This window comes from Hemiscyllium ocellatum, chromosome 24 (assembly GCF_020745735.1).
Source record: "Hemiscyllium ocellatum isolate sHemOce1 chromosome 24, sHemOce1.pat.X.cur, whole genome shotgun sequence".
Lineage (NCBI taxonomy): Eukaryota > Metazoa > Chordata > Chondrichthyes > Orectolobiformes > Hemiscylliidae > Hemiscyllium > Hemiscyllium ocellatum.
In genome coordinates this window covers 9,497,150-9,509,641 of record NC_083424.1, presented here as the reverse complement: position 1 = coordinate 9,509,641, position 12,492 = coordinate 9,497,150, and the positions used below count along the sequence as shown (strand labels likewise).

General features: G+C 47.9%; 1 protein-coding gene across 1 annotated transcript in view; it reads right to left on the bottom strand.

Annotated features, from left to right (window-relative positions):
- Positions 1-12,492, bottom strand: part of LOC132827283 (tricarboxylate transport protein B, mitochondrial) — a 79,064-nt gene that overhangs the window by 18,941 nt on the left and 47,631 nt on the right. Inside the window, exon 4 of the mRNA XM_060843915.1 lies at positions 2,725-2,863. Coding sequence (XP_060699898.1) covers positions 2,725-2,863 — 139 coding nt within the window. The remainder of the gene's footprint in view (positions 1-2,724; positions 2,864-12,492) is intronic.

Below are 12,492 nucleotides of genomic sequence, written 5' to 3'. Positions count from 1 at the left end.
TGAAGCAAAGGCCTGAACTGTCCCCACCCCACCACCACCCGCCTCCTCATCCTCAACAACTTCTCTTTGAACTCCTCTCATTTACTCCAGGCCAGAGGGGTGGCCAAGAGGACCCTGGTTATGCCTGTCTGAGCAATGGGGTATGTGGAACATTCCTTGTTCCAGTACAATCCCAGCCCCACCCACAACCCTTTCTCCCATGTCTCAATGATATCATTGGTGCTGCTTCCCTTTCTTGCCCAGAATTGGATTTTTGCTTCCAGTTTCCACCCCACCTTCACCTGGTCTCTCTCTGACTCCTCCTTTCCATTCCTCAACACCTGTTTCTATTCCTGGGGATAGACTGCCCACTAATATCCACTATAGACCCACCGACTCCAACAGCTTCCTGGACTATACATCCTCACACGCTGCTTTCTGTAAAGAGACCATTCCATTCTCTCAGTTCCTCAGTCTCTGTCACGTATGTTCCGACGATGCCACCTTCAACAAGGGAGCCTCCAAAATGTCCATCTTCTTCCTCAGTTGAGGATTCCTCTGCACCGTTGTTGACAGGAACCTCAACTGGGTCTGACCCATCTCCTGCACTTCTGCCCTCACCCCCTCTCTTCCTTCCTGCCATAGCAATAAGGTTCCTCTTATCCTTACCTACCAGACCCACCAGCATCCACATCCAGATCATCAGCTGCCATTTCCACCACCAGACACCGATTCCCATCCCCTCCCTTGTCTGACTTCCGCAGGGACCATTCTCTCCGGGACACCTTGGCCCACTTGTCTTTTTACTCCCAACTGCCCCCCACATCTTCCCCGCAACCACTGAAGGTGTAACACCTGCCCATTTACCTTCTCCCTCCTCGGTATCCAAGGGCCCAAACACACATTCCAGGTGAAGCAGCACTTTACTTGCACTTCCCACAATCTAGTCTCCTGCATTTACTGTTCACAGTGTGGTCTCCTATACATCTCCAATACATAGCAGGTGGCACAGTGGTTAGCACTGCTGCCTCACAGTACCAGAGACCCGGCTTCAATTCCTGCCTCAGGCAACTGTCTGTGTGGGTTTCCTCTGGGTGCTCCGGTTTCCTCCCACAGTCCACAAATGTGCAGCTTAGGTGAATTGGCCATGCTAAATTGCCCGTAGTGTTAGGTGTAGGGGTAAATGTAGGGGGATGGGTCTGGGTGGGTTGCTCTTCGGAGGGTCAGTATGGACTTGTTGGGCCGAAGGGCCTGTTTCCACACTGTAAGTAATCTAATCATCAGGGAAACAAAGCTGGGTGACCACTTCACAGAACATCGATGTTCTGTCAGCAAAAAAGACCCTGAGCTTCCAGCTGCCTGAACCCCCCACTCTGTTCCCTGGCCAATATCTCTGCCTCAGGCTTGCTACAGTGCCCCAGTGAAGCTCAGTGCTAAGTGGAAGAACAACACCTTGTTTCCCGCTTGGAGCCCTCCAGACTCAACAATTTTAGGGCCTGAGCACCTTCTCCCATGTCCCTTACCCCAACCCAGGCCTTGTCAGCACATGGGCCTACTACCACACACAACACATTGTCAGCCATTAACAGTCTCCATTAGTAACTATTCATTCTACTAAAAACATGACTCTGTGCTCTCTCCACAGATACTGCCAGACCTGCTGTGTTTTTCCAGTAATTTCTGTTCTTAGTTCCCAACTCACTGATGTGGATGCCCCTTCCCAAGAACCCGCACACTAGTATCCATGGCAACGAGGGACAGGCAGTAATGTTCAGCGACCTGCTATCCCCGGATGGAATAAACTGCTCACATCCCAATATTGAATCAGAGATGAGGGTGTGTGGGATTTGGAGGCAGGAGCTTAGGAGTGAAGAGATAGGGGGTGGGAATTGAGGAGGAGGAGGGGACTGGGAATTGAGAAGGAGGGGTTGAGAGTTGAAGATGAGGAGGTTGGGAATTGAGAGGGTGGGGATTGGGAATTGAGGAGGGCTTAGGAATTGAGGAGAGGTGGGGAATTTATGGGGATTGAGAATTGAGGAGGGATTGGTATTTGAGGAGTTTGGGGTTAGGAAGGAGTTGGGAATTGAGGAGGGTGTTGGGAATTGACAAGGAGGGGTTGGGAATTGATGGGGATTGGGAATTGAGGAGAAGCTGGGAATTGAGGAGGAGTGGATTGGGAATTGAGAAGGAGAGGGTTGGGAATTGAGGAAGAGAGAGTTGGGAATTGAGGAAGAGGGAGTTGGGAATTGAAGAGAATTATGAATTGAGGAGAGATTTGGGAATCAAGGGGGTGGTTGGAAATTGTGAAGGGATTGGGAATTGACAAGGAGGGGTTGAGAAATTAGGAGAAAGCGGTTGGGAAGTGAGGAGGGGTTGGGAATTGAGGAGGAGGGGGTTGAGAATTGAAGGGGGGCAATTGAGAACAGGGTTGGGAATTGAGAACGGGGTTGGGAAATGAGAAGGACAGGATTGGGAATTGAGAAGGAGGGGTTGGGAGTTGAGAAGGAAGGGGATACAAACTGAGGAGGAAGGGTTTTGGAATTGAGGAGAGGGGTAGAAATTGAGGAGGAGGGGATTGGGAGTTGAGGAGGAGGAGATTGGGAGTTGAGGAGGAGGGGATTGGGAGTTGATGAGGGCAGTTTGAAGTAGAGGAGGATGCTGAGGGGGTGCTGGTTCCTTTTGCCTTGCCTGTGGACACAGTAAATGTCTTTTGGCAGTGAACGAGGTGAAGACGAACTAAGTTACCTTGACAGTCTCCATTGGACAGACCACCAACACGGCCTCAAAGACCCCAGCCCCCAGTCCACAGAGCAGGCTCTGTCGGTTACTCAGCTTCCCCTGAGAGTCCCGCATCTGGTTACTCAGGAACTCAAACATCCCGAACCTGAGAGGGAGAGAAAACACGCCCAGTTCAACAACAACAACAACTTCTTGCATTTGGCTATTACCGTCACAACGCAGCAAATCATCACAAGGCCCTTTGCGAGAGCAAGACTCAAACCTGAAGATGGTCTAAGTACAGCTGGCCAAAGGCATGACCAAATGGGTTAGGTTTTATGGAATGGACTAAAGGATGCTGGTGGGAGGGGTGGCTCTGGGGGTTGGAATTCCAGAGTTTTGGAGCAAAACTGTTGAAGGCACAGACACTGTTGCTGGAACCATGGGAATTCAGAATGTGCAAGATACTGGAACTGAAGGAGCTCCAATAGGATAAGGGTGAGGGTGAGGGAAAGGGCAAGGGTAAAGTTCAAGAGTGAGGGTGAGGGTAAAGGTGAGGATCAGGGTGAGGGTGAGGGTCAGGGTGAGGGCTGGGGTGATGGGGAGGGGGGTGTTGGAGTGAGGGGGAGGGGGAGAGTTGGGATGAGGGTGAAGGTGAGGGGGGTTTGAAGGGCTGGAGGAGATCACAGAATCAGAAATAATATCCAGAATTGGTGAGAATTCCTGTGGATCGGGGAGGGTATTCCTGTGGGAGTTACACTCCTGGAGGAGGGACAGAAAACTGACTACAATTTACATTGAACTAGAACCTGTAACATCCGCGTACATCCCAAGGCCTTTCACAATGAATGAAGGATGTAAGCACAGGAAGTGTAGCTGTTCACTCAGACACACGCTGTCAGTACGTGTCTGCCTGGTTACAGTGTGGGATCCTGCTTCTGGTTACTATCCCAGCCCCACGCTCCTGACCTTTGGGTACTCGGTGCAGATGGATGTGGGCAGGTTGAAGGGTATGACCGTGAGGTGCGTCTGCCCCTACCCCTCAGATAGCCCACAGTTACGATCCTGCCTGGGTGTGCTTGGAGAGGGAGGCACATGGTGTCCATCAATGCTCTCAATGCCTTTAGACACAAGTGGGCGTCATGGCGGGGGGAGGAAATAGTGCTTTACTTCCCCCTCCAACTCCATTTTCATTTATCCCCTTCCCACTCTCCCCACCTCCCCCTCACCCTTGTTGGTTTGCATTACAGACTTTGCACGGTAACTATTCATTTGGAAACAAAGCTAATAGATGAGATAAAAAGCACAAATGATTTGACAATAGGAAAAAACTTTTTATGTAAGAGCTCTCCTGGACAGAGAAACAGTAGGGATCCCGAGGAAAGTAGAACAAGCCTTCTCCTGCAATCACTATCACCTTATGAAGGAGCGTTGCTCCGAAAGCTAGTGCTTCCAATTAAACCTGTTGGACTATAACCTGGTGTTGTGTGATTTTTAACTTTATCCACCCCAGTCCAACACCGGCATTGCCAAATCCTGAAATCTCTGGCTGTCCAGCAGGGGTCAGTCAAGGGCCCCAGTCAATGTGTGCATGTAAATCTTCATGAATGGCAGTAGGGGGCGACTAAAGGAACAGGAATGATTGGTACAGATGTGTTGTGTATCCACCAATCACGTGAGGTTCCCAGGTCAGTCCAGTCTGTGTAGACTGAGCTGAATGGGCGGCACAGTGGTCAGCACTGCTGCCTCACAGCAACAGAGACCTGGGTTCAATTCCCGACTCAGGCGACTGACTGTGTGGAGTTTGCACGTTCTCCCCGTGTCTGTGTGGGTTTCCTCCGGGTGCTCCGGTTTCCTCCCACAGTCCAAAGATGTGCGGGCCAGGTGAATTGGCCATGCTAAATTGCCCGTAGAGTTAGGTAAGGGATAAATGTAGGGGTATGGGTGGGTTGCGCTTCGGCAGGTCGGTGTGGACTTGTTGGGCCGAAGGGCCTGTTTCCACACTGTAAGTAATCTAATCTAATCGAATGTCCCTCCAGACAAATTCAAACATGGAGACATTGGTGGCAGCAGTCATTAACAAAATAATGAGGTTGTGTGTGGAATCAGATCCCACGTTGGGGTTAACTCTTTAACTGCTGGAGAGGCTCCATCAATTCTCCATCCCGAGCTATCTTTCACTGTCTCACTCACATTCTCTGTCCCTGGCCGTCCTTCTCTCTATGTCTGTCATTTTATCTCTGTTGCTGCCTGTCTCTCTCTCTCAATTCGTGTTTATCTCATCTCCCCACCCCACCCCCAACTCTCACTCCTTCCGCATCTTGCGCTCTCTTTCTGCCTGCCTTTTTTGTCCCTCCCCCTTTCTCTCCATCCCCCCGGTCTAACTGTGGTGGGTCAGTTAGCTGGATGGCTGATTTGCAAACACGATGATGCCAACAGCATTGGTTCCATTCATGCGTTGTCTGAAGTTACAATGAAAGGTCTCCTTTTCGACCTCGACCCTCACCCTGAAGTATGATGACCCTCAGGTTAAACCACCATCAGTCATTGCGCGCGCTCTCTCTCTAATGAGAGAGTAGCCCTACGGTCTGGTAGGTCAATGGTGACTTTACCTTTTACCTACCGAGGAGTTTGTATCTTTCCCGATCTGTCATTCTCACTCACTCTGTCCCTTTCTGTGCATCTTTGGGGCTCCATCTGTGTTTTTCCCCTTTCTCTGTTCCTGCCTCTCTCACGGCCCCTGTCTCTCTCTCTCTCTCTCTCTCTCTCTTGCTCCCTCTGTCTCAATCTTTCTTTTTCTCTCTCTCCCACCCCCACTTTCTCAGGCAGTAAATGCTGGGTATCACCAGCACCATTCACAGTCTGAGTGTGAAGCAATGAAAAACAAGATTTGGTTTTAGGATTATTCCGGAACACCGTCTTGAGGATGCTGCCCGGCTGCAGTTGCACACCTCCTGGGGTAACAGGGAGGAAACCGGGGTAAACACTGGGCAGCTTGATCAGCTGATCAACACAATCTTTCCCTTCTTGTTGTACTTGGCTCCAGTTCTAGCGACTCCTTTGAAAAATCAGGTCCTCTCTGAATTTCTTGCCTTAAACCTTTCTCCCTTCTTTAATAACCTGGCCTTTTGACAAAGTTTTCGGTAGTCAGATTAAGTATCTCAGATGTTATTTCTTTGATAATGCATTTGTGGTGCCTTGTTATCTTAAGGGTGCTTCATAAATGCAATTTTTTTTGTTGTTGATCCTTCATAGAGTCCTACAGGACAGAAACAGACCCTTCGGTCCAATCAGTCCATGCCAACAATATTCCCAAACTAAACCAGCCCTCCTTACCTGCATTTGGCCCATATCCCTCTCATCTTTCCTCTTCATGAACTTATCCAAATGTCTTTTAAATGTTGTAACTGTACCTGCCTCCACCACTTCCTCTGCTAGTTCATTCCCACACACCAATCACTGTTGGTGTAAAAATGTTGCCCCTCCTATCCTTCTTAAATCTTCCTCCTCTCTCCTTAAAACTATCCTCCCTAATTTTGAACTCCCCCACCCTAGGGAAAGACCCTCATCATTCACCTCATCTATGTCTCTCATTATTTTATAAACCTCTATAAGGTCGACCTCCTACACTCCAGTGACAAAAGAAAATCCTAGTCTTCCAGTCTATTTTTATATTTCAAACTCTCCATTTCCAGCAACATCCTGGTAAATCTCTTCTGAACCCCCTCCAGCATAATCACATCCTTCCTGTAACAGGGTGACTAGAAGTGGACACAGTACTCCAGAACAGACCCCACCAATGTCCTGTACATGACATCCCAACTCCTATACTCAAAGGTCTGAGCAATGAAGGCAAGTGTGCTAAACACCTTCTTAACCCCCCTGTCTACATGTGATGCCAGTTTTAAAGAATGATGTACTTGAGCTGCTCTGTTCTACCCTAGGCCCTACTTTGAACTGGATAAGTCCAGTCGTTATTCGTTTTCCCAAAATACAATACCTCGCATTTATCCAAATTAAACTCCTGAGCCCATTGACCCCCATCGATGAAGATCTCCTTGTAATCTCAGACACCCTTCTTCAGTGTTGACTAGACCACAATCATCCCCAAATTTACCAACCGCATCAAATGGTGCAACATTTTCACAGTTGACTTGGAAAATTTGGTTTTGAAATTGCCTTTAATTTTTGTTTTAAAAAAGCAAAGGGTGTTCAAGATTTACCTTGTAATTAGGCAAAGGTCAGACTGACTGTGGGTCTAATTTCTCCTTCTATCTCTGAACTCAACAGAGCTTTCTCTGTAACGACTGGTTACAGCAATTGGTTTAGCTGAGAATGTAACTCTTTAAAAATGTTTTTTGATTTACACATGAAAGAAGTGAAACTATCATGGTATTCAAACGGAAGAAAGACTCAACAAACAATCAAGGTATTTTTCAATGTATAATTTCAGTTACATCACACTGTAAACTTTTGCTATAAATGCTGTGTCTTACAATTGTGTCCTCCACAACCACCTGATGAAGGAGCGTCGCTCCAAAAGCTAGTGCTTCCAATAAAACCTGTTGGATTAGAACCTGGTGTTGTGTGATTCTTAACTTTGTCCACCCCAGTCCAACACCAGCATTTCCAAATCCTGACGAGAATTCAACAGAACGTTCTGCCTGTTGTTACTCAGCCTCACTTTACAAAGCCAAGTGTCATGTGTTTTGTGTTTTTCAGAAGGACAGCCTTCCCAAGCTGTCTTGCTACCTTTATGATGGATGTATGTGAACCTCCCCAGGACCCTGATCCCACTTTCTCCCCCCATACCCTTTGATCCTTAAGTCTCGGGCAACTGACTGTGTGGAGTTTGCACATTCTCCCCGTGTCTGTGTGGGTTTCCTCCGGATGCTCCAGTTTCCTCCCACAGTCCAAAGGTGTGCAGGTCAGGTAAATTGGCCATGCTAAATACCCGTAGTGTTAGGCGCATTAGTCAAGGGGATATGGGTCTAGGTGAGTTACTCTTCTGAGGGTCAGTGTGGACTGGTTGGGCTGAAGGGCCTGTTTCCTCACTGTAGAGAATGTAATCTAAAAAAATTAAAGGGGGCACAGTCTCAAATGAACAGAATATTCAGATTACTGACAGAGTTGAACAGCACGTTATCCATAAGTAATAAAAGACCCTAAAGGTGCTCACAGGAGGGTTAGATAGGAACCGGTGGCTGGGACAAAGCAACAATTCAATTTTTGCTGTATTAAATGGTGACCAAACAAACAGATAGTGATGTGGTCAGGGTCTGATCTTTTAACAACTAGTAATTCCCATCCAATGAGGCAGAGTAAAAGCAGCTATTGAATATTCTTTCATTTCTCTGTCATTGAGGAATCCTTTATAAGTCTGTACAGACCCTTTGATGTAGATTTCAATGCAGGCTTCAGACCCTTTAATTCAATCTTTTAAAGATCCCTCTGATTATCCATGTCACCCTGTACAAACTCACTGGAGTCATCCCCTTTGTGACTGGGAAAACCAGTTCTTGCATTTGGAAGCAGCTGAGAGGTCATTATGACATGTCAAGACAAGCATCTGAGCTCTATTGTAGAGCCCTATAGTCATACAGCACAGAAACAAACCCTTCAATCTGAGAGCATCCCACCCAGACCCACCCCCCTATCCTATCCCTGTAACCCTGCATTTCCCCCTGGTGAACCCACCTAAACTGCACATCCCTGGGCACCAAGGGCAATTCAGCATGGCCAATCCATCCTTACCTGCATATTTTTAGATTGTGGGAGGAAACTGGAACACCCTGAGGAAAGAATGCACGCAGGGAGAAACTCCACACAGACAGTCCCCCGAGGGTGGAATCGAACCTGGGTCTCTGGTACTGTGAGGCAGCAGTGCTAACCACTGAGCCACTGTGTGTAGATGGCCTTGGTAAGTAATTTACTGTTTTGAAGACACCAGCTCCCTTCAGGATGTCACCCTGCTTGATTAACGACAATCAGTGCTAATGCTCAGAGCTGGTTAAAAGCCGGAGTGCTCTCATGTTCGGTTTTTAGAAAGCTGTTTCCCAATAGCAGGTTCCCTGAAGCCACAGTCTACTTTGGTCCCATTTGAAATCTGAAGACAAAGGATTTAAGATTTTAGAGATGGCTTCAATTCTAAATCCCACGGCTGAAAGCATGTACTTTCCCTCTTGACTTGATGGTTCAGGCTCTTTGTTTAATTTCCCCTTTCCAGGTGACTGGATCAAGTGGTTCCACTCTGACTTGCCCTCAGGTGGTCCGTTCAGAGAATGAACTGGGACACAGTGACAGCTGGAGGAGAAAGTACTCAGCCCCATCTGAGCTCATTCATACAGACAGAGCCTGCTCTTCCTATCTCTGTGCCTCTCCCTGCTCTCCATCCACCCTCCCTCCCCGACACCTTGTCCAACTCTTCCTCGAGTAACTGCTGTCCTCTGCACCCACCAATCCACACAGGGACGCACAGGAGGGAAATGGCGACAAATGATGGGGAGAACAAAGGGGAAGGGCCGCTTTCGTTTAAAGCCTGCATTCATGTAGCGCCGTTCGCAACCACAAGACATCCCTCAGTGCTTTTCAGCCAATAAGGTACAGTGAAGTGATTCAGTGCAAAAACCACAGCAACTTACATACACACATACACACACACCAACGTGACCACGATCAGGTAATCGCGGTTTGGGTCGTTGATTGAGGGATAAACATTAGCCCCTGGGCACTTGGGTGAGAATACTATCCCCCGTCCTTCTTTGACAGAGTTCCGTCCGATCCTTTACACTGTCCAATGGGAGAGAAACCCAGAGACAACTGAGCACCATGCAAACATACAGAACAGGAGGAGAAATTGACCATTTCACCCTCCAGCCTCCCCTGCCACTCTGTAAGGTCATGGCTGATTGGTTTCTGTTGTAAATTCCACCGACCCCCTGAATAATCCTGGATTCTGCTGCTGTATCCACTCTTAATAGGAATACTGCATTGCAGAGAGACAGGGTTCTGAAATCGCACAGTACCCTGTGAAAATGGCCTCTCACCTCTGCCCGGAGAAGGTGACCCCTAATGTGAAAACCATGTCTTAACCATCACCATCCCCGCCCCCCCCCCCCCCCCCAACCTCCAGTTCAGGACTGACCCACAAGAGGAAAGAAACGTCCTTTCCACGTCCACCCACTCCTACACACTTCAACAGAACAGACAGACCTCGGGGTTCAGGCACACTGGTCATTGAAAGTTGCTTGCCTTCATTGCTCAGAGTTAAGTCTTAACAGCAATCTAGGTTTGTTCAATATAGCATTCCAGTTGCATGACACTGTGATCTTTTGCTATAAATTCTGTGTCTTACAATCCTGTTTCACAACTACCTGAGGAAGGAGTAGTGCTCCAAAAGCTAGTGCTTCCAAATAAACCTGTTGGACTATACCCTGGTGTTGTCTGATTTTTTTTAAACTTAGTCCACCCCAGTCCAACACCAGCTCCTCCACATCAGTGCTCAAACCACTGAGGATAGGATAGAAGTTGGGATGTCACGTTACAGCTGTACAGGACACTGGCGAAGCTGCTTCTGGGGTACTGTGTGCACTTCAGGATCCCCTGCTATAGGGAGGATATTATTAAATTGGGGAGGGTGCAGAGCAGATTTACCAGGATGTTACTGTTTCTAGAGGGTTCGATTTATAAGGAGAGGCTGGATAGGCTGGGGTGTTTTGCCCCTGGAACGTAGGAGGTGGAGAGGTGACCTTATAAAGTTTTATAATATCATGAGGGGCATGGAGATGGTGAATAGAAGAGGTCTTTTCCCTAGAGTTGGGGAATTCAAAACCAGGGAGTGTAATTTTAAGGTGAGAGGAGAAAGACTTAAACGGGACCTGAGGGGCAACATTTTCACACAGAGGGTGGTTTGTATATGGAAGGAGCTGCCAGGGGAAGTAATAGATGCAAGTACAGTTCCAACACTTAGACGCCAGGAATAGGCATGGTTTAGAGGGACCTGGGCCAAATGCAGGCAGTGGGACTAGTTACGTTTGGAAAACTTGGTCGGCATGGACGAGTTGGACCGAAGGCTCTGTTTCCGTGCTGTATGTCTCTTGACTCTATAATTCCTATAAAATCGGAGGAAACCCACGCAGACACAGGGAGAATGTGCAAACTCCACACAGTCAGTCACCTGAGGCTGGAATCGAACCCAGGTCCCTGGCGCTGTGAGGCAGCAGTGCTAACCACCGTGCCACCCTTTGCTGGGATGTGGGTCATGAAGTCCCTCCCCAGTTGTCCTTGAACATGGTGGAATTCCAGTCCATTTCAGAAGGCACTTATACCTGCAGCCAATCTTCTCGACCAACCCAGGAAATGAATCCAGCTGCTCCAACCTTTCCTCCCAAAACAATCCACTCATTCCAGATATCCACCTCTTCTGAACTGCTCCATCGGATTCACTAATACCCTTCTAGGGAAGTCTACCATCCTTACCCAACCTGAGCTGCTGGTATAGGTGCCTTCTGAAATGGACTGGACTTCCACCATAGAACATAGAACATAGAAGGATACAGCGCAGTACAGGCCCTTCGGCCCTCGATGTTGCGCCGACCGAATCCTACCTAACCTATACTAGCCCAATAACTTCCAAATGCCTATCCAATGCCCGCTTAAATGACCATAAAGAAGGAGAGTTCACCACTGATACGGGCAGGGCATTCCATGAACTCACAACCCGCTGTGTGAAGAATCTACCCCTAACATCTGTCCTATACCTACCACCCCTGAATTTAAAGCTATGTCCCCTAGTAACACCTGACTCCATTAGCGGTAAAAGGTTCTTAGTATCTACCCTATCTAAACCCCTAATCATCTTATACACTTCTATCAGATCTCCCCTAAACCTTCTCTTCTCCAATGAGAACAGCCCCAAGTGCCTCAGCCTTTCCTCATAAGATTTTCCTACCATTCCAGGCAACATCCTGGTAAACCTCCTCTGCACTCGTTCTAAAGCTTCCACATCCTTCCTATAGTATGGCGACCAAAACTGCACACAATACTCCAGATGAGGCCGCACCAGAGTCTTATACAACTGCAACATGACCTCAGGACTCCGGAACTCAATTCCTCTGCCAATAAAGCCCAGTACACCATATGCCTTCCTCACAGCACTATTTACCTGGGTGGCAACTTTCAGAGATCTGTGTACATGGACACCAAGATCCCTCTGCTCATCCACACTACCAAGTAGCCTACCATTAGCCCAGTAATCCATCATCTTGTTATTCCTACCAAAGTGAACGACTTCGCACTTAGCTACATTGAATTCCATTTGCCACATTTCCGCCCAGCTCTGCAACTTATCTATATCCCGCTGTAACCTACCACTTCCTTCCTCACTATCCACAACTCCACCGACTTTTGTGTCATCCGCAAACTTGCTTACCCAGCTTTCAAGTCCTTCCTCTAGATCATTTATAAAGATAACAAAAAGCAATGGTCCCAAAACAGATCCTTGTGGTACACCGCTAGTAACTGCGCTCCAAGATGAACATAATCCATCAACTACTACCCTCTGTCTCCTTCCAGCCAGCCAATTCCTAATCCAAACCTCTAATGTATCCTCAATGCCATACCTCCGAAGTTTTAGCATTAGCCTACCATGGGGAACCTTATCGAACGCCTTACTAAAATCCATATACACAACATCTACTGCTTTACCCTCATCCACTTCCTTGGTCACCTTCTCAAAGAACTCAATAAGGTTTGTGAGGCACGACCTGCCCTTCACAAAACCATGCTGGCTATCCC